Source organism: Antennarius striatus, chromosome 1 (genome assembly GCF_040054535.1).
Source record: "Antennarius striatus isolate MH-2024 chromosome 1, ASM4005453v1, whole genome shotgun sequence".
NCBI lineage: Eukaryota > Metazoa > Chordata > Actinopteri > Lophiiformes > Antennariidae > Antennarius > Antennarius striatus.
In genome coordinates, this window is record NC_090776.1 from 5,495,357 (window position 1) to 5,517,746 (window position 22,390).

The window sequence follows — 22,390 nt, forward strand, 5'->3', positions numbered from 1 at the left end:
CCACTGTCATCTCCACAGTCTTGAGCGTGTTCAGCTCCAGGTTGTTGCGACTACACCAGTCCACCAGCTGTCTCACCTCCTGCCGATATGCAGACTCATCCCCGTCCTGGATGAGTCCAATGACAGTTGTGTCGTCTGCAAACTTCAGGAGTTTGACGGCTGGGTGCGAAGATGTGCAGTCGTTGGTGTAGATGGAGAAGAGCAGCGGAGAGAGGACGCAACCCTGGGGGGCACTGGTGCTGACTGTCCGAGTGTCTGAGGTGATCGCCCCCAGCCTCACCTGCTGTGTCCTGTCTGTCAGGAAGCTGGTAATCCACTGACACATGACAGAGGGGACTGTGAGCTGGTGAAGTTTGGAGGATAGCAGCTCAGGGATGATGGTGTTTAACGCTGAGCTGAAGTCAACGAACAGGATCCGTGCATATGTCCCTGGGTGGTCGAGATGATCCAGGATGAAATGCAGTCCCATGTTGACTGCATCATCCACTGACCTGTTTGCCCGATAGGGAAACTGCAGGGGGTCCAGCAGGGGTCCTGTGATGTCCCTCAGGTGGCTCAACACGAGGCGTTCAAGGGACTTCATGACCACGGATGTCAGAGCGACAGGCCGGAAGTCATTTAGTCCTGTGGTGGAGGGTTTCTTGGGGACCGGGATGATGGTGGAGCACTTGAAGCAGGAGGGTACCTCACACAGTTGGAGGGATCTGTTTAAGATCTGTGTGAAGACTGGAGCCAGCTGGTCCGCACAGACCTTGAGGCAGGAGGGGGAGACACCATCAGGGCCTGGTGTCTTCCTGATCTTTTGTCTGTGGAACGGTTTACTCACCTCCTGGACGGTCACACTGAGGGGTTTTGGGGGTGGTGTGGGCTGGGGGTGTGAAGGGGATGGGGTGTGGAGGGGAGGGGGGTTGGAGGTGGGGCATGCAGGGGGTGTGAAGGGGGTGAGGTGCAGACAGTGTTTGTTGAGGGGAATGGAGGTGTGAATGGTGGTGTGATATGGGCTGCAGGTAGTGGAATGGAGGTGGTGGGTGTGAAGGCCTTTTCGAACCTACAATAGAATCTGTTGAGGTCGTCAGCCAGGTTCTTGTTGACCTCAGCAGGGGGGGACGGGCTTCTGTAGCCGGTGATGTCCTGCAGACCTCTGAACACCGACGAGGGGTTGGTGGCTGAAAAGTTTCCTTTCAGCTTGTCAGAGTAACTCCTCTTAGCTACTCTGATCTCCTTTGTCAGTGTGTTCCTGGTCTGCCGGTACAGAGCCCTGTCCCCAGATCTGTAGGCCTCCTCCTTAGCCAAGCGCAGTTGGCTCAGCTTGGCTGTGAACCATGGCTTGTTGTTGCTGTATGTGCGGAAGGTCTTGGTTGGCACACACAGGTCCTCACAGAAGCTAATGTAGACTGTCACAGTGTCCGTGTAATCATCCAGGTTGTCTGTAGCAGCTTCAAAAACACTCCAATCGGTGCAGTCAAAACATACCTGTAGTTCCTGCTTTGCCTCGTTGGTCCATTTCTTCACCGTTTTCACCACAGGCCGAGATGTTCTCAGTCTCTGCCTGTAGGCTGGGATGAGATGGACAAGGCAGTGATCAGAGTTTCCCAAAGCTGCGCGGGGGACCGAGCAATAATCGTCCTTAGTTACAGTGTAGCAGTGATCCAGCGTGTTGTTGTCCCTCGTCGGACAGATCACATGCTGTCTGTATTTAGGGAGCTCGTTGTTTAGTTTCGCTCTGTTGAAGTCCCCCATGATGATTAAAAATGAGTCCGGGTGTTTCCTTTCAATGTCCGTGATTTGTTCCGCTAATTTATGGAGTGCGACATCCACATTAGCTTGCGATGGAATCTAAACACCGACAAACACGAAAGAGGAGAACTCCCGCGGAGAATAAAAGGGCTTGCAGTTGATGCAGAATGTCTCAATGTTCGGTCCACAGAACCTGCTGAGCACTGTGACATCCTTACACCAACCTTCGTTGATGTAGAAACATATTTCACCGCCCTTGGTTCTCCCCAACCGCTCCTTGACGCGGTCCGCGCTGTGAAGTTGGAAGTTCGGCAGATGCAGAGCGCCGTCGGGGATTGATTCACTGAGCCAAGTTTCAGTGAAACACAGGGCAGCGGACATGCAAAGTCCATATTTTTCCCGAAGAGGAGGTGCAGCTCATCCAGTTTATCGGGCAGTGAGCAGAGGTTAGCCAGGTGTATTGATGGTAGCTGGGTCCTGAATCCCTGCTGGCGGAGTCTCACCAGCACACCAGCTCTCTTACCCCGACGTCTGCGTGGCCGCAGCCCATAAAGGACCGCAGCTCCACCGATCAAGATCTCCGCAAAGCTGCTCGGATCTGATGCAAACTGTGTAATAAAATTACCGGGTAAGAACTGTCTTATGGCCAGCAGTTCCTCAGAGGAGTAGATGATGGGATAGCACTCAGAAACAGACCCGAAGGTCGACAAAAAACACAAAATAAAGTAAAACAAGAGAGAGCTCTGTGCCGAGGCGTCCATCCGCGGCGCCATCGTAACCACAATATATCCTAGCTTTCACAGGGAGCCACTGCAGAGAAGCCAACACAGGAGAAATGTGGTCTCTGGTACTGGTCCTGGTAAGAACACATGCAGCAGCAATCTGGATTAGATAAAGTGTTTTTGGTAACTTTTTGGGGCAGCCTGAAAAAAGTTAGTTGCAGTAGTCTATAACCTGGATGTGATGAAAGCATGGATTAATTTATACGCATCATTCCATGTTAAAATATGCCTGATTTTAGCAATGTTATGGAGATGAAAAAGGCAGTTATAGAAATCAATAGTAATGTCATCCAAAGCAATTAGATCACTACACACTACATCCCTAACAGATTTTGGGCTAGGGCACAATGACATCAGTTTCGCCAGAATTTAGAAGCAAAAAGTTATTAGTCATCTTATCTTTAATTTCTTTGATACACTCCTGTAGTTTGGCCAGCTGACTGTCTTAATCGGGTTTAATTGATATACACAGTAGCATATCATCAGCATAACAATAGATTTTGATAGAGTGTTTCCTTATCAAATTACCTGGAGGAAGCATGTGTAAGATAAACAGTATTGCACCAAGAACCGAGCCTTGGGGAACATCGCTAAGTCTCGTGGACTGGAAGGAGTCATTATTAATATTAACAAACTGGGAACGGTTAGGTAGATAGGATTCAAACCCCAACAGTGCTGATCCCTTAATACCAACCATTCTGTCCAGTCGTTTCAATAGAATGTTGTGTTAGATAGTATCAAAAGCTGCGTAATGATCCAAGAGAACCAGCATACAAACAAGTCCTTTGTCTGAAGTGGTTAGAAGGTCATTGCTAACTTTGACCAGTGCTGTTTCCATACTATGATGTTTCCTAAAATCTGACTGGAAATTCTCAAAAAGACTGTTGGACTAATCAAACTCACATAACTGATTAGCAACTATTTTCTCCAAGATCTTGAGATTAGAATGGGAGATTTGATATGGGTCGATAGTTATTTAGAACAGCAGGGTCAAAATTAGGTTTTTGTTGCTTTACCATAGACTTAAAATGAATTAGCTTTACATGTATGAACTTTAAACATTCGGAGGACAGACACAGACTCTATATAGTGTGTACACTAGGTGACTGTTCTAGAGAAGTGTGTAAGACAGCGGTGTATAAGACTGCGGTGTGTAAGTGTGTAAGACTGCGGTGTGTAAGACTGTGGTCAGGGTTTTGGGTCAGAAATAAAAGTGGTCAGATTTTTGGACAAGAGATCATTGCCATTCCAAGTAGGATATATGCTGTCTCTCCTTAAAAGACCGGGTTTTCCCCAAAAAGTCCAACAATTGTCTACAAACTGTTTGTGGTTAGCATGATACCACCTCAGCCAGCAAATGAGTGAAAACATGCGACCATACATGTCATCACTTGTCAAATTAGGAAGGGGACCAGAAAACATGAGCTCTGCACCCCTCCAGGCCCTGACAAAGTTGCTAAGCATCATACCATACTATTGTAAAAATAATAAAAATAATTAAAAAAAAAAAATTCTACCATATAAGAGTACCTGTTGAAACACAATTAAATTAAGGAAGTCTGACTAAGTATAAATCTCTGTCCAACATGATGTCTCGTCTCACAGCATGGAGAAGAGGATTCTCCTGCAGCCACTGACCTGGCCATGGTGCTGACCAGAGGACTTAGCGTGGAGCAGCAAAAAAACAACAGAGACTCCTTGCAGTACTCCAGTGGCTACAGCGCAGAGACAACAACACCGTCCTGCTCAGAGGATACCATCCCTTCACAAGGTGAATATCCCTCTGCAGCTCTCTGCTCCTCTGACCTTTAGATTTAAATTTTTCATCGCTCTTTTTCCATCAAGGAGGTAATGAGCTTGACTGATCTTACAAAGCTCAAAGAATTGTATTCCTACTTTTTGGAACATTACAAGGTCTGTCCATTTTTTAAATTGAACGTGATCTACAGTATTTTTAAATTACATGAAACTAGATCGAAGAGTTGATCATTATCTACAAAGAATCCAATAAAACTGAGTATTCCTCAGGTAGAGTACATCATAGTATTAATAGTTTATATTAATATTATGAACTAGAAAGGCAGTATACAATATTTTTTTTCAGGTCTGTAAGATGTGAGGAAGGCAAAATGCTCAGTTGACTTCTAAATTTGTGTTCACTGAAGTGTTAATATGTGTTTGCTGCGCTGACCAAGGGTTGACTGGGAGATATGTCAATGTAATTATACAACAGACCACATACTGGAAGCACGTACTATTACAAAAATATAGATGTAGGTATAATAGCATAATAATATAAGTATGTACAGTATACTGTATATAAGTATGACAATTGCCGCTAAGTCTGTTTTCTGTGGAAAAAGTAAACATATTATAAGAAAGTACTCACATCACTTTCATATCTTTAGATATTTATTTTCAGAAAAAAGTTAACATGGCCCATTAGTAATACATAAGAATTAAATAGGATTTTAATAAAACATAAATTATTTATGTATTTTGAAGGCTTTTGTCCCACCCAAATGATAGTTGGGGCATGCCCAAATATTTCTGCAAGAGGTGCAACATAAATACTCAAGGTTAAAGTGAAGCTCAGCTCTGATATATGTCATCAGTTGTGATATTTATGATATGATGAGCTTAAGGCATCATGGTAGAATGTGTTTTTCCTTTTATAAGAACATTGTGGATATGCGTACGTAAGATCATCCCATTACATAGAAACCAGGCAGGTGGCCTTCCTTTTTTATCTGATCATTTTATTTCACAGTTTTTACAGCGGCCTGAAACTAGGCCCAATCAGCCAAAATCACTAGGAAATATTCTGGTGCTCTTGAAAGTCTGTCATTAATTAACCACATTTTCTTGAAAAAGGGGCAGTGTTACTAAAAACAACCAAATTGGATAATATGTTTAATCAGCAAAGGAGCAAACAGCATGTTAATTACGTACATCATTGCAATTTTCAATGGTAGTAGGGAGCTAAAGAAGATTGAATGATACTCAGATAAAATGGCTGTTCTTCAGTAAAGTTAATAAGGTCATTTCAATCCAATATTTTATTCTCTTATTTTGTGAGAATTTTTACTCAACCTTAATTAATGTTATCATCGTCTCCTTTGTTTCCATCCCACTCTCCTCATCAGGTTCAGACTGTGAATGCTTCTCAGTGAATGGTGATACTGAAGGTCCAGAAGGGCCAACAGAGTCTGACAAGTCCTCCACCATTCGTCGCCACTCTAACATTGCACAGAAGTACCGACGAATTACCCAGACAAAGAGGCCAGCTAGCACAGTTGGGTTACCAAGTGGTGTTCTTGGTCCCGGGATACCAGGACAATCTGGTGGAGCAGGTGGAGGTGGAGCAGGCACTCCAGGCACGGCCACCATCCGTCGAACACCCTCTACCAAACCAGGTGTGAGGCGCACACTCTCAAATGCTGGGCCTATCCCCATCCGACCACCTATTGTGCCGGTCAAGACACCCACTGTTCCCGGAGAATCACATTCACCCAGCTCTGGTGGTGGTGGGTATGCAGGTGGAGGCCGTGTGGGCAGTGAAGAGTGTGTGTTCTTCACTGGTGGTGAAGATTCAAAGGGAGCAAATGATTATGTGAAGGCATCCCCAAAGCGCCTCAGTCTGCCTAACACTGCCTGGGGGTCAGGTGCAGCATTAGAGGTTTATGCCCAGCAGCATGAGGGTTTTGCAGTGGGACAAGGGTCAGGTGCTAGGTCAGATGAGGATCAGATGATTGCAGCCAATCGGCATAGTCTTGTGGAGAAGATCGGCGAGTTGGTAGCTAGTGCACACGCCGTTGGGGAGGGCCAGTTTCCTTTTCCTGCTCTCCCTGATGACCCAGCCCTGGTCTCAGCTGACCCCAGTGACACTCAGATAGGGGCAGAGGGGGGAGGAGAGTCTGGTGACATATTGACCACCATCAGGAGAGGAGTCCGTCTTCGCAAAACTGTCTCCAATGACCGCTCTGCACCACGGATCTTGTGATTTGATGCAAAGCAGAAAGTGGAGGATCCTTGACAGCCAGTAACGAATCAGGTGTTGGTGTGGTACAGCCCAACCACCTAGAATATTTTCCATGTAGGGAATACTATAACAGAAGATTGATAAAAATAAATAAATAAACATTTCAGATCACTAGAACAAGTAATATACAATATATTAATAATCCTGAGATTAATAATGTTAACCTTGACTGACAACTTTAAATTAAATGACAGACTTAGCTGGCCAGAAAATAACTAGTGTGTTGGACAAATGTTTGTCTTTTCTACACTCCACCTACGCATGGAAAGACTCACAGGGAAAGAAGACAAGTTGAAGATAGTCCTGGGTTCTGTTCACTAACTTCTACCCTTCCCTTCTTCTTCTTCTTCAACTAACATACTGTCCGATCTCAAAAGACTGATCTCTGATGAGAAACAAGTGGGAGTAACAGACAGAGCCCAGGGTTCATGTGAACAGATGGTGTTGAATTGAGGCTGTCTCAGCTGCATAAAACTGTACTTTGTAGCCCAATGAAGTGAAGGTTTGGTAATAGCATGGGGAGCTAATAGGTCAGAGGGTTCCTCTGGTTCATCCTAATGTAAAACTCTCGAAAATAGTGTGGCATGGAACCAGCTAGTGCCCACCCCACCCCACCCTCTCTCTGTGGATTGTATGACTGTGTTCAAGTGTATGCATGTAGGCAAATGTGAAATTTACATCCCATGTGAAGGATTGTGTGCATTTGTGAGGAGAGGGGTGGGTAGAGCTTTGCTGCAGGACAGCTGATTACCGGGATGAAGGCAGTGCTTTTCTCCAGTGTGGTGCGTAACTTACATGTTTATATTGTGACGTCATTTACCCTGTTACCATTGTATGACAAGCTATGAGGAGTAATTCAGGCATATATTCATATATATTTTCTAGAACCAGAGAGAAAATGTTTAATCAGAAATGGAGCAATAAATGTGTTTTATTTTCTTGTTTCCAAGAAGAGGTTCCATGGAGGATTGTTGGTTCTCCTTTGTCACATTCAGGCAATTGTCAGGAATGCTAAATCACACAATGACTGTGAATTAATTTTGCTGTGTTTATATCCCTGTCTCTTTCTAGTGTGAGGATGGAAAATTTTGAAAAAAATAACTGAAAGCACTTTGAAAATGGCAGAGTGTGCAATAGCCACTAGTTGTTGCTGTAGTCATATTGTATGTCAGGGAGAAGAAACCTGGCACCAGAGGAAATATTTTAACTTGAATTGAGTCAAAGAGGGACAAAGTGTAAGTGTAAGGACTAAAGTGCAGTGAGTGGTCAAATGAGAGAAGGGGTAAGAAAGTATGGCTAAACATTGATTTAAAAATCAGTCACTTTCGTGCTCTTTGGGGTTCTACAAACACATGTATTGTGAGTTTGTCTGTCATGGGGAGGTTGCACTGTTATCTGAATGACTCAACCCAGGATACAAAAAATATACTGAATTTATAGGTCAGACAATATCAGCTAGAAATAGTTGATTCATGAGATTTTTACATCCACCTCTTAATGAAGCAGGTGAGTGTAGTTTTAACTGATTAAGTTCATTGGTTTGAAAAATAGATTTAAATATTCCACACCTGGATGTTTTCCATAGAATGGTTCAATTATTTTTTTTCAATATTTATAGAATTAATGATTTTTTTTCCCATAATTTATCACTGACAAAAATGATCGAACTGTCAATGCATGTGTACGTTTGAGGGCTGTTTTGAAGTAAATTATGTAGAATTATTTTTATAATGGCCAAAATACTTAATACTCAAATGCATACACACAGCAGCTGATTGAGAAAATATAGTCTTACCTATAAATACTGTATTTTTTTTGCATTACAGTAATCCCTTGCGTGTTCGTGCTTTAAGATGCACAGCTTCACTACATCGCTGACTTTTAGCAAGTACTCACGTGATACCATAAGCGCATGCTATTGGCTGACAGTAGTCAGTTGATTGATAGTCGGAAGTGTGCTGTATTCTGAGACTCGTGAAACGCAGTGCACGTCCATGAGACACAAAAGTGCTTTAAACAGTCTGTAAGAGTAGAAAAAGGTAATAAAGATATAAGGTGGTTTAATATTAGAATGGGGAGAGTTCATAAACTTTTCAATTACCTTAATAAAATAAATAGTTTGTTGCAATATCGCAGAATTTCCTTTTTCACAGGTGGTCCTGGAACGTATTTACCACGAGTAACTAGGAATTGCTGTATAAAAAAGTTAAGCTAAGAAGGTCATAGCTGAAAACATAAACCAGTCCAGCTCACAATTCAGCTCTATGAAAGGATTATTTACTGACAATGACACAATAGAAAAGTTGAAAGTTGTTTGATATGCTTGCTGATGTCAAAGCAGCAGTAAATTTTAAATGAGACATTTCAAACTAACAGAGGGAGGGTAATTTGTGTGGGATGAGCATTTCACTGCCTGTTCGAACAATATCTACTGTGTATGTGTATATGAGAATTAGGTACTAAGATCTGGTATGAAGGTTTGTTTGAAAATATTACATAGAATATTCTCTTGTCATTCTGCAGTACGTTTTGAATGTTTAGTCCATATGTACGTACATTTGCTATGATGTTCCAGTGTGGGTATTTTAAAAGAAAATACCAATGTTTCTGTCCACTCCAGGACATCTATGTTCCTCTTCCTTATTGCACATTATTTGGATTTTATATCTAAGGATAATGATAGAGCTGATTCAGTTAGCTAGAATGTGTATGAGCTCTATATTTTGTAACTGTCTCTTAAACTGAAACAACCTAATTCATTGCCATTAATTCGAGTAAGTTATACTCGATTAAAGGCTTAGTAGTAGCCCACTTGTAAAAATTTAAATGATGTTAGGTGTGTGAGATGAGAGGAAGATACAACATTGCTAATTTCCTTTAAAGTGCCCAGTTAACAGCACATAGTTATCTATCTGTATTTTTTAACATACAAAATGAATTGTGCTCTCTACTGTCTGAACAATATAGAAAAAACTATTCTGCTGCAGATATGTCAATATGCCTGTGAATGTCGGTTTATGTGAGTAGAAGTAGGCCGAATGGAACACAGAAAAAGCAAGAGCTGCAACAAAAATAGGACATTCTGTAGGAATAGAGGCAAAGCCAGATTTACAGGTATGTAGGCTCGCACACGCACACACACACACACACACACACACACACACACACACACACACACACACACACACACACGAGAGAATACACACATTAAAATTCTTCCACAGCTGAGAAAATTACTGTTTACCTATCAGCGTGTCCAACTTAAACTAGCACTGTTAAAAGGAGTAAATAGGTTTAGAGTTCAATCAATCAATCAATCAATCATTATTCACTTCATCCTCTGTTGCGGGTCATAGGGTGCTGGAGCCTATCCAAGCTGAATGGGGGTGTGAGGCATGGGACACTCCGGAAGCGAAGCCAGTGCACCGTGGATCCACATATAGACAAACACGGATGCACACACACACACTCACACCTACGGGCAATTTGAAACTGGCCAATTTGCTTGAAGTGCATGTTTTTGGAGGTGGGAGGAAGCCAGAGAATCCGAAGAGAACCCATGCAGACACGGGGAGAACATGTAAACTCAGCACAGAGCGGGACTTGGGCTGTTGAAACTGTCTGTGTGGTGACAGCGCTACCCACCGAATCACCGTGCCACCCTCAGGTTTAGAGTACAGTGTGCCCTCCTTCTTTGAAGTTAATGTGTTCCAGGAACCACACGTTATTGAGGAATCCGCGGTCAAGATCGCAATCTATTTATCTTATTATTTATGGTAATTTAAACATTCATGAACCCTTCCCATACTGATATTAAACCACCATCTATCTGTATTACCTTTTCCCACACTCTTATCGACTGTTTAAAACACTTTTGTGTCTCACGAAAGTACGAGAGACGGAACAGAGCGCGTATGGTATCATGTAACCGCCTTCTAAGAATCCACGATAACGTGGAGTCGCAATCGTTGATGCGCGAATATGTGAGGGCGCACTGTATTTCAACTTTTAATTACATCTTACTACATACCTTTCGGTTATGTTTGTCTCATTTGTTTCATTTTTTATTAGTTGCCTTGTTAACTACTGTGGCTAGCTCTGAGCTAGACAACATCTAAATAGATGACGCCAAACAGTCCCTAACAGTTGAAAGTTAATCCTAACAATTGTGGAAATGTGTTCCATCAAATTAGCTACCATAAAGTTTTGTGCAATGTTACAAAATTATATATATATATATATATATATATATATATATATATATATATATATATATATATATATATATATATATATATATATATTGCAGAAAATGTTTAACGAGATCAATTGGTAACTCAAAAGACAAAAAAAGAAAAAAAAGAAACAATATTTCAGTGTTTTCCTTGCAATATTCAATAAGCGGAAATTCTTAAATCGAGTTTAAATATTTCTGATCAATTAAAAAAATTAAATGAATTCTGCCATTCCCAACAACCAACTTTAATGAAAATCCATTCAGTATTTTTTTCTGTAACCCTGTGAGTAGTTCAAATAAAAATTTAATAAAATAATGGATCATGATACATTTCTTTCTGTTACAGGTTTTGGCAGTATCCGTACCAGAATAAAGGTTGATGACTTAAGAAAATACTGTGTTTATTTAGCTACAGCTAGCCTGCCAATGACCATGAACATTACATTTTTTAGTGTGTACTTATGAATGCCATCCTCTTACGTTGAATGTCAAATGCTAAAGGGGCTGATTAATCTTTTGCAGAGTATCTCCAGTTATTGTCTTAGACAACGTGATTAAGATTAATTAAAATAATTAGTACAGCACATTCATTTACATTCAAACACAAGCTACAGTCAACATACAACTAGCTTAGCCTAGTTTTGCATAAAGAATGCAAAAAAAGCAAGAATCTAACCGGACAATGTCTTATTTTAAATTAATTCAATGGATGGATGGACGGACGGACGGACAAAGAAAGACAAACAGACAGACAGACAGATAGATACTGTAATGATGCCAAATTAGGAAATTCAAAGAGTTCCAATTCAAAATCAATGGTCCGTAACAGGTACTGGTCTTTGGGTCAATTGGTGTCAGGCTGCATAGAAAGAATATATGACTTACATTATTATTGTAGTATTAACGGTTCGGAATGACCTTTTTTTGGGAAAAAATCTGGATTCCCTCCACCACTTCTGTCTATGACTCGGTCTCATGATGGCTACATTATGAATCGGTCTCATGACTACATCCCTAAATGGGCCGCTATGGTCTATAACACAGAATACATTACTGATAAATTGAAACTCTCAAGTTGACAAAATTAACAAAAAAGAAAAGTTGACATTATGTTACGAGCACACTGTTACTTAAGTTGGATATACATTTGATTCAACTTCATTTTTTACGCTAACCTTCTTATTTTATTGTATTTATCCACCAAATTTTCACGGCTGGTCCGTGAAAATATTGTCCGATGTCAAACCAGCCCATAGTGTAAAAAATGTTGAGGACCACTGCAGTAAAGGAAAAGCCTGCATGTGTGCTGTTTTGACAAAATAAAAACAAACATGAAAATGCACAACACAAATTGAAAAGTTGCAGTTCGTAGAAGGTAATGTGTTCAGTTTTCCCGACCACTAGTACTCTGTGACACTAACAAAAGTTACATCAATATGTGAAAGTGAAAAGTCATGAAGTGAAAACATAATGATGATTGTCATATATTGTGGGATCACAGCACGCTAAAATTGCCTATTAAAAAGGTATGGTAATAATGGAGTATGGGTAAAGTATAAAAACTGAAACTATTCTGGTCCCAGATCCACAACTCTGTAAAGCTGTCCTCTTTAGTTCTCTCTTATTATCTTACTCCTGAAAATACTTTATAAATACTTTATGCATGAGTGTATAAGCTTGTTCATGTATGTGTTGTGCTGAAACAGGATCCCTACCGTTCTTCCCTCCCACTCACAATCTGTCAGTCATTCCTGCTGTCTAATACTGAATACACACATGCACATCTGAGGCAACTAATAAGAATAAAGTAGATCTTTCTGAAACTATTCATTGAATTTCTCCATAAGGTCAAAATGAAATATTTTGCAACTGGTCACTCATTGGTGTCACCACAACTATATCTAAATTATCCATTCTGTTATAACCCCCTTCTTGGCCCTTTGCAGCCTCCATATGAACTCCACTATAAAATCTCTCCATAGTTCACCAATGAGGCAATTTAATTTGCTATCTTTCTAACTCACTGACTCTCACTGAAATATGTTAAAGAGAACAGTAAAATCGGTGAATACTCGACCAGATGGTCTATTTTATGAAATAGTTAAAGAGCAAGTTGAAAATAGATTTTGATAAGGGAGTGACTTTGATAAGTTAAGGAATGACGTTGATAAAAAGTTGGGAGAAAAGGTAACACCGGTTCTAGATGCCATGGAAGAAACGAAGGACAAAATGAAGAAAGTGCGGACAGACATAGATGAAACAGACCAAAGAACTGTTATCATAGAACAGGGACAACAAAGAATGGATAATTTGGAACAAAGCATTTGTATGAATGATGTGATCATAACTGGCATCAATCCGAGGAATTACGCACATGCTGTGGCCAGGGGAGATGGAATTGAGCACAGCACTGACATCGAGACTGTGGAGCAACAAGTGAGTTCTCAACTGACTGATCTGGAGATTAATATCAATCCGGACCAGATTGAGACTTGTCATCCACTAACATCTGGAGGTAGGTGACCACCTACAGTGCTGATAAAATTCCAGAATCGTAAACACACAATTGCTCTTCTGAAACAAGGCTTAACACTGAAAAGAAAAAAATGTCTACATTAATGAGAATCTCACTAAAAAGAATGCTGATATCGCTAAAAAAGCTCGACAACTGAGGAATGACTGGTTAATAGACAACATCTGGACCAACAACAGCAGAATCTTCATCAAAACAAAGGGGCTTTCTTGGGAGCAGATGAAAACAATGGTGTTCAGGAGTGCAGAGAAGTTGGTGAAAAACGAGCAATAAAAATGTAGAAGAGTTGTAACTGCACCAAAGATCTGTATAACAAAGTCACTTCAATAGTGGTATCTCAACACCAATTTTGGACATGTTATTACATTGAACAGTTGAAAAACCATTCAACATCATCAATGTCAGAAACACGGATTAATGAAAACACATGGAGTCCTGCTTGCAGGGATAACATTCAATTTGAGACTTTAAAGAGCACATTGATATCTTTTGACAACATAATAGCATGTGTTAAAGCATCTGTGACACACTGGTTAATCCTTGGATAAACACATTTTGTCTGCTGAAAGAGGTGAATATGATCATGATTTTCTTGTGACGAACACTGGTAAGGTCAACTTCTTGTTGTAATTATCTATGATGTTCACAAACCTTGCTGTTCCTAGGAAGAATGTAAACATGGTCATGCTCTTGGTTATATCTGGGACAAAGACTACTTTCTGGAAGTGGATAAGAGTATGAACATCTGTCAAAATTCAATGGATGAGCTGGCTGAAAACATTTAATGTCTGAGTTGTTGACAACACATTGTAATGAGAGATATTTGTTGATTCTGGGTGGCGGGAATATCACAAGCCTACTGGCTTCGACCCGTTGTTGCTGATGTTATTAAAACTCATTGGCTGCCATCTATGGATGTCAATTGTGTGTTTTAGTGGGAGGGGCGGGGTCTGTCGGAGCTTTTCTATCAATATCCTGCTCCTACTATATATCAGAGTAGGTGTGAACTGATCCCCTGTGGGGGGCAGTAGTGCTGTGCTTAGTCGAACGATTGGCATCAAAAAAAAGAATAAGACATGAAGAGACCTAGAAGACAATCACCAAACTCATGATGTTTCATGATAGTCAGAGGAGAAAGAGTCAAGATCGTGATAGCTTCAGTGCTACTAGGTTAGCTAAAATAATAATTAGTTGTTGTCAAATGTAGTTGTATATTCTTTAAAAAATGTTTTTCCATCAAAATCCTTCTTTTCAGTGTTGTTCTTGTTCTTTTATCGAGGTAAACAACTGTTGAGACGTTTGAGGTGTCACTAAAGCTAAAATATTAGCATGTTAGTCTCCATTTTGCTCACAAACATCTGGTTTTCACCGTTTTTGGTCAGATTTTTGCTGAAACCACCCGATGGTCTACTGCCAATAACTAAAGAACCCAAGAGACTGGAAACAAATGTTTTCGCCTGACAAAAGAAGAGAATCTAGACTTTCTTCTGGTACTTTCACAGTGTTTATAGTCATAAAAGTCAGAATTCTGTGGGCCTTGAAGGATCACTCAAGATGCTCCAAAACGCTGGCGGTATGGGGAACTCTACTCTGATAGCTGGCAGCCAATGAGTTAATGTGATGAAGGTGTGAAGTTTGTTATATTGACATATCCAAAAAACATAATTTCTGTGTGGGAAATTGTGACAAACTTTAACTTTCTGCACAAACTGATCTCCTATCTTCCTCCCAAGTAACCCAGCAGGCACTGTGACCTTGTTTTTCCCCTTTCTGGTTCTTCTACTGCTCTTCTTTAATTTGTTGTAAATTGATTAGAAATATGTTGTTGATAATTTCTTGTTTTCTGTCTTCCTTTTTGTAAAGTTAACTATTTTTGTTAACTTAAGTCATTGCTAACGTAACAAAATGCACTGTGATAATTCCAGTATTAATAAAAGTTGTACTTAAAATGTGCTGTTGTGTCATTAAATGAGAAAATTCAGTCAATGATCCTCGTAATTTCCCTGCAACTGTGCACTGAGTGAGACAGTTTATTGGAAATGTCCTATAAAATTGTCTTGAGATAGAAAACACATATCTGATAATAATAAATTTAAGCAGTTTCTGGTCTCGGTGAAATGGTGAGTACAGTATCATGAAATATAACATATTTTATTGTGGGTTTTTTTGTTTAGTTTTGCCATGACAGAGAGATGAAGACATGAACAATAATAAAAAAAAAAGAAATAAGGACAAATACTACCTTGAATTGTGTGCTGGTGGGGGGCACCCAAGACCTTCAACAGAAGTCACTGTTAGGTGGACTGAGCAGAAATATTCAGAGGGTTGCGTCAGGAAGGGCATCCAGCGTAAAACTTTTGCCAAATCAAAGATGCGAATCAAACCTATGACTTCCATACCGGATCGGTCGAGGCCCAGGTTAACAACGACCGCCATCGGTGCTGTTGACCTACAGGGCGCCGGTGGAAATTGGATTACTGTTGGTCGAAGAAGGAGAGGAGGAAAGTGCGTTCGCTTGAAGAAAGAGGAGCACCAAGAGTGTAGGACTAAGAGTAGGGACGTTGAATGTTGGAACTATGACAGGAAAAAGTAGAGAGTTGGTTGACATGATGCAGAGGAGGAAGGTTGACATACTGTGTGTGTAGGAGGTGGAAAGGTAGCAAGGCTCGAACTTTAGGAGCAGGGTTCAAGTTGTTCTATCATGGCGTAAATAGAGAAGTGGAGAGAGAAGAGAAGAGAAGAGAAATGGAGTAGGAGTTATCTTGAAGGAGGAGTTTGTTAGGAATGTCCTGGAAGTAAAAAGAGTGTCAGATAGAGTGATGACTCTGAAGCTAGAAATAGAAGGAGTGATGTTCAATGTTGTTAGTGGGAATGCTCCACAGGTAGGATGTGAGCTGGAGAAAAAGAAGAAATTCTGGTTGGACTTTGATGAAATGATGCAGAGCATGCCTAGAAGTGAGAGAGTTGTCATTGGAGCAGACTTCAATGGACATGTTGGTGCAGGAAACAGAGGTGATGAGGAGGTAATGGGCAGGTTTGGTATCCAGGAGAGAAACGCAGAAGGACAGATGGTAGTTGACTTTGCAAAAAGGATGGAAATGGCTGTAGTGAATACTTTCTTCCAGAAGAGGCAGCAACATAGAGTGACCTATGAGTGGTGGTAGGAGCACACAGGTAGACTACATCTTGTGTAGATGGTGTAACCTGAAGGAGATCAGTGACTGCAAAGTAGTGGTAGGCGAGAGTGCAGCCAAACAGCATAGGATGGTGGTGTGTAGGATGACTCTGGTGGTGAGGAAGATGAAGAGGGCAAAGGCAGAGCAGAAGACGAAATGGTGGAAGCTAAAAAAGGAAGAGTGTTGCATGACTTTTAGGAAGGAGTTGAGACAAGCTCTGGGTGGCAAGGAGGTGCTCCCAGATGAGTGGAAAACTAAAGTTAATGTGATCAGGGAGACAGGTAAGAGAGTACTTGGTGTATCATCTGGAAGGAAAGTAGATAAGGAGACTTGGTCGTGGAATGAGGAGGTACAGGAGTGTATAGAGAGAAAGAGGTTAGCTAAGAGGAAGTGGGGCACTGACAGGACTGAGGAGAGTAGACAGGAGTACAGGGAGATGCAGCGTAAGGTGAAGGTAGAGGTAGCAAAGGCCAAACAAGAAGCTTATGATGACTTGTATGCTAGGTTGGACAGTAAGGAGGGAGAGACTGATCTATACAGGTTGGCAAGACAGAGAGATAGAGATGTGAAGGACGTGCAGCAGGTTAGGGTGATTAAGGATAGGGATGGAAGTCTATTGACAGGTGCCAGTAGTGTGATGGAAAGATGGAAAGAGTACTTTGAAGAGTTGATGAACGTGGAAAATTAGAGAGAACAAAGACTAGAAGAGGTGACTGTTGTGGACCAGAACAAAGACTAGAAGAGGTGACTGTTGTGGACCAGGATGTAGCAAAGATCAGTCAGGATGAAGTGAGGATGGCACTGAAGAGGATGAAGAGTGGAAAGGCCGTCAGTCCTGATGATATATAGGTTTGGAAGTGTCTAGGAGAGGTGGCAGTAGAGTTTCTGACTGGGTTGTTCAACAGGATCTTAGATTATGAGAAGATGCCTGAGGAATGGAAGAGAAGTGCGCTTGTGCCCATTTTTAAGAACAAGGGAGATGTGCAGAGCTGTGGCAACTACAGAGGAATAAAGCTGATGAGCCATACAATGAAGTTATGGGAAAGAGTAGTGGAAGCTAGACTAAGGGCAGAAGTGAACATTTGTGAGTAGCAGTATGGTTTCATGCCAAAAAAGAGTACTACAGATGCAGTATTTGCTTTAAGGATGTTGATAGAAAAGTACAGAGAAGGCCAGATGGAGCTGCATTGTGTTTTTGTAGATCTGGAGAAAGCTTATGACAGGGTGCCCAGAGAGGAACTGTGGTATTGTATGAGGAAGTCTGGAGTGGCAGAGAAGTATGTTAGAGCAGTGCAGGACATGTATGAGGACTGTAAGACAGTGGTGAGGTGTGCTGTGATAAAGGAGTTAAAGGTGGAGGTGGGACTGCATCAGGGATCAGCTCTGAGCCCCTTCTTGTTCGCTATGGTGATGGACAGGCTGACAGATGAGGTTAGACAGGAATCTCCATGGACTATGATGTTTGCAGATGACATTGTGATCTGTTGTGAGAGCAGGGAACAGGTGGAGGAGAAGCTAGAGAGGTGGAGGTTTGTCCTGGAAAGGAGAGGAATGAAGGTTAGCCGCAGTAAGACAGAGTACATGTGTGTGAATGAGAGGGACCCAAGTGGAAGAGTGAGGTTACAGGGAGAAGAGCTCAAGAAGGTGGAGGATTTTAAGTACTTAGGGTCAACAGTCCAGAGCAATGGAGAGTGTGGAAAAGAGGTGAAGAAGCGTGTACAGGCAGGATGGAACGGGTGGAGAAAAGTGTCAGGTGTGATGTGTGATAGAAGAGTTTCAGCTAAAATGAAAGGAAAGGTGTACAAAACTGTGGTGAGACCAGCTATGTTGTTTGGTCTAGAGACAGTGTCACTGAGGAAAAGACAGGAGACAGAGCTGGAGTTAGCAGAGATGAAGATGCTGAGGTTCCTTCGGGGAGTGACCAGGATTGATAGGATCAGGAATGAGTACATCAGAGGGACAGCACATGTTAGAAGTTTTGGAGATAAAGTGAGAGAGGCCAGACTGAGATGGTTTGGACATGTCCAGAGGAGAGATAGTGAATATATTGGTAGAAGGATGCTGAGTTTTGAACTGCCAGGCAGGAGGCCTAGAGGAAGACGAAAGAGGAGGTTTATGGATGTAATGAGGGCAGACATGAAGGTAGTTGGTGTGAGAGAAGACGATTCAAAGGACAGGGCTAGATGGAGGAAATTGATTCGCTGTGGTGACCCCTGAAGGGAAAAGCCGAAAGGAAAAGAAGAAGATTGTGTTCGATCATGCAGATACGATTCAATCCAGCTCACAGCTTTGTGAGAGAAGTTGAAATTTAGAAGCTGTTAGAAGGACAGAGTAATTTACAGTATCAAACGCTTTCCTGAGGTCCAAAAATACTGCCCCTGCAACTCCACCCTTGTCGAGAAAAGATTTTATTTTCTCAATGAGGAGGCATGTAGCCATTTCAGTGGAATGCTTGTAATTAATACTAAACTGCATGGGGTGGAGAGAGGGGGAGCTGCTCTTTAAGTGATGGACAATCTGTTGTGCCACCCATTTTTCTGCAATTTTGGAAATGGCCAGAAGAATGCTTATTGGCCTATATAGAAAAAAACTTCCGGCTTTCAATGAGAGCAGACGTCTTTTCTTCTGTCTCTCGTTGTTGCTAACTTTGCTATCTCTCTTGAACTCGTATTGGATAAACACTCATTAACTCTCACTGATTCCTTCAAAATGCCAAAAGGAAGAGGGAAATCTGAAGAGTCTGAGAATAAACATGAGAATAAAACCCTGGAATGGGTGGTCTCTGAGTTGGAGGTGCTAACCCGCACTGTGGAAAAGCACAGGAGTGACTTCGATAAGTTCAACAGTGAACTTGATAAGAGGCTGGAAGAAAAGCTGATATTGTTAATTAACCGCTTGCAAAAAGTGGAGGATGGTGTTGTGTCCTGTTACAATGTGTTACAGTGATTGACAGACTGTAGGCGCTGTGATTAGATTGATTAAGAAATAAGAGAGGAGAAGAAAAAAAAGAGTAAGCACGTTGTCCATACCGAAGTCTATCAGCTGCTTATTTTTCATTTCATTGGCATAGAATACCACATTTTTGGCGACGAGGATGTCCGTTAACGTGCCCCTACCTGCTGCGTTCTTGCCTTGCCCAGGTGAACCTGCTATTCCGTTCCCTACATGGATTAAAATGTTCGAAAACTACATGCTGGTCATCGATGCTGAAGCATGGCCAGAAGCCAGAAAACGTGCAGTCCTTCTTCATGCACTTGGGACTGAGAGACAAAGATTATTTTATTGTCTACCGGAGTCAGGTACGACTCTTGCTACTGCCATAGCAGCACTTGAGGGACATTTCGTTCCTAAAGTTAATGTGGTCATGGAACGTCATAAGTTTCGCCAGAGAGCGCAGCGACCAGGTGAATCCATAAACCAGTTCTTAGCATCTCTGAGAGAGTTAGCAACTTTTTGTCAGTTTGGCGACATGGAAGAACAAATGATTTGTGACCAACTGATTGAACGCGCTGCAAATGCACTAGTAAGAGACAGACTTTTACTAGAAGCCGATCTCACACTGGATAAAGCTACTCTGCTGGCTCTGCAGATTGAGTCCGGGCTATGCAACGCGGGACTTTTCTCTGAGGACACGAACAGCTCTACTACAGCTGATGTGTCGGTCGGAGCCATTCTGAAACAGCCAGTATGCTACCGCCGTACAGAAGCACTGACAGAGGCGCCAACGGCTGCTCAACACAACGCGACTAGCCGCGCTTGTTACAGATGTGGATCTACTAACCATCTTGTCAACAAACCGTCTTGTCGTGCTGTCAAAACAACTTGCAATTCATGTGGAAAATTGGGACATTTTTCAAAGGTGTGCAGGTCTGCGCAAAAGGATGTGCATGAGATTGTGATAAATGAACTAACTGTGCTTTATATGTCTGATACTGTGCAAGATAAAATTGTCTGTAAGGTGCAAGTGGAAGCAAACAGACATTGTCATGACATTAAGCTAATTGTAGATACAGGGTCTTCTGTTTCTGTTATACCAGAGAGCATTTACCAAACTCTTTTCCCTACATGTAGCCTTTCTGAGCCAAAACTGAATCTTTTCACTTATTCCAGAGAGAAAATACCAGTTAAAGGGTGTTTGCAGGCAAAAGTTACTTACAATAGGCATTCAACTTCAGGCTCATTTGTTGTGGTTAAGTCTGGCACTGCTCTACTTGGACTGGACTTGTTTGCTGCATTACACATGAGTATTGATGGTACTAAGGTTGGCTACAGCTACTGGTTCTGGTAACATTCCTAAGTCACAGAGCATAGTTACAATGACACATGATCAACAAAATGCCCCAGATGTTCATGTACAAGAGATTGGGTGCGCAAAAGGATTCATACACAAAATTCAAATCAAACCAGAAGTGGTACCCGTGCAACAAAAATTGAGATGACTTCCATTTTCTGTCAGGCTTGCCGTGTCTGAGGAACTTAAGGACACATCCACATGGGTATAGACACATCCCCATGGGTCTCACCTATAGTTGTTACTAAGAGAAAGGATGGAGGGAAACTGCGAATGTGCGTTGATCTTAGAGAGCCTAACAAAGCCATTAACAGTGATTGTCATCCCTTACCTCATATGGATGAACTCTTCTCTGAGCTGCGAGGTGCTAAAGTTTTCTCCACAATTGATTTGGCTTGTGCTTACCATCAGCTGTTGCTGCATCCAGACAGCCGTGATATAACTGCATTTATCACGCATGATGGTCTTTTCCGTTTCCGCTGAGTTCCCTCTGGCCTTGCATCTGCCCCTAGCGCATTTCAGAAAATGATGAATACTATATTTGCAGGACTTCCTGGTGTACAAGCATATCTTGATGATGTCATTTGTTACGGAACTACTCAAGAAAGTCATGATGCCAACCTGAAGAGGGTGTTACATGCTCTGAAAGAGGCTGGATTGCAACTGAACATGCAGAAATGTAAGTTCAATCAGACTTCACTACGTTTCCTAGGCCACACCGTATCCAAAGAGGGTCTTCACCCAGATCCAGACAGGGTCAAAGCGGTGGCCTAGGCTCCAGCCCCACATGACATATCTTCTTTGCGATCTTTCTTGGGTCTTGCCTCATGGTACAGAAAATTCATTCCTGATTTCTCTACCACCGTTGAACCTCTACGTGCAACACTTAGAGAGTCCACAGAAACACAGTTCAAATGGAATGCTGAGGCTGAAAGCAGTTTTGCAGAAATTAAAAGGCTAATAGTTGAGAGCCCTGCTTTAGCTCTTTACAATCCTGAATTGTCTACTTTCGTCACTACTGATGCATCCGATTATGGACTAAGAGGTGTAATTAGCCAACTTCATCCAGGCAACATAGAAAGAATTGTGGCTTTTGCATCTAGGACACTTTCTCCTGCCGAAAGAAAATACTCCACAGTCGAACGTGAAGCACTTGCATGTGTATGGGCTGTAGAAAAGTGGAGGACCTACCTTTGGGGTCATCACTTTATGCTACGTACAGATCATCAGGCTCTTACAACATTGCTCACATCTAAAGGCACTGGTGGTGCTGGACTGAGAATTGCTAGGTGGTCAGCACGATTGCTTTGCTACACATACGATATGGCATACCGTCCTGGAAAGCTGAATGTGACAGCAGACTGTCTGTCCAGACTTCCTCTGCCTGCCACTGGTGAAACTGATATCGAAGCAGATGTTGTAGCTACTCTTTACCAGGAATCACTACATGCCATTTCTTTATCTGATTTCCCTGTTGCTTGTGACTGTTGCCCAGAATTGACTCAGCTACGTCAGCAAATAAAAAAAGGCTGGCCAAAATGCAGAAAAAACATTGCGAATGAACTGATGTCTTATTTTCTGATACGAGATGA

General features: G+C 41.8%; 1 protein-coding gene across 4 annotated transcripts in view; it reads left to right on the forward strand.

The window, feature by feature from the left end:
- Positions 1 to 10,754, forward strand: part of mtss1lb (MTSS I-BAR domain containing 2b) — a 105,953-nt gene extending 95,199 nt beyond the window's left edge. For all 4 annotated transcript variants that reach the window (XM_068319247.1, XM_068319255.1, XM_068319264.1 and 1 more), the window contains 2 exons: positions 4,125 to 4,290; positions 5,666 to 10,754. In XM_068319247.1, coding sequence (XP_068175348.1) covers positions 4,125 to 4,290; positions 5,666 to 6,522 — 1,023 coding nt within the window. In that variant the 3' untranslated portion in view covers positions 6,523 to 10,754. The remainder of the gene's footprint in view (positions 1 to 4,124; positions 4,291 to 5,665) is intronic.
- Positions 10,755 to 22,390: the final 11,636 nt, after the last annotated feature.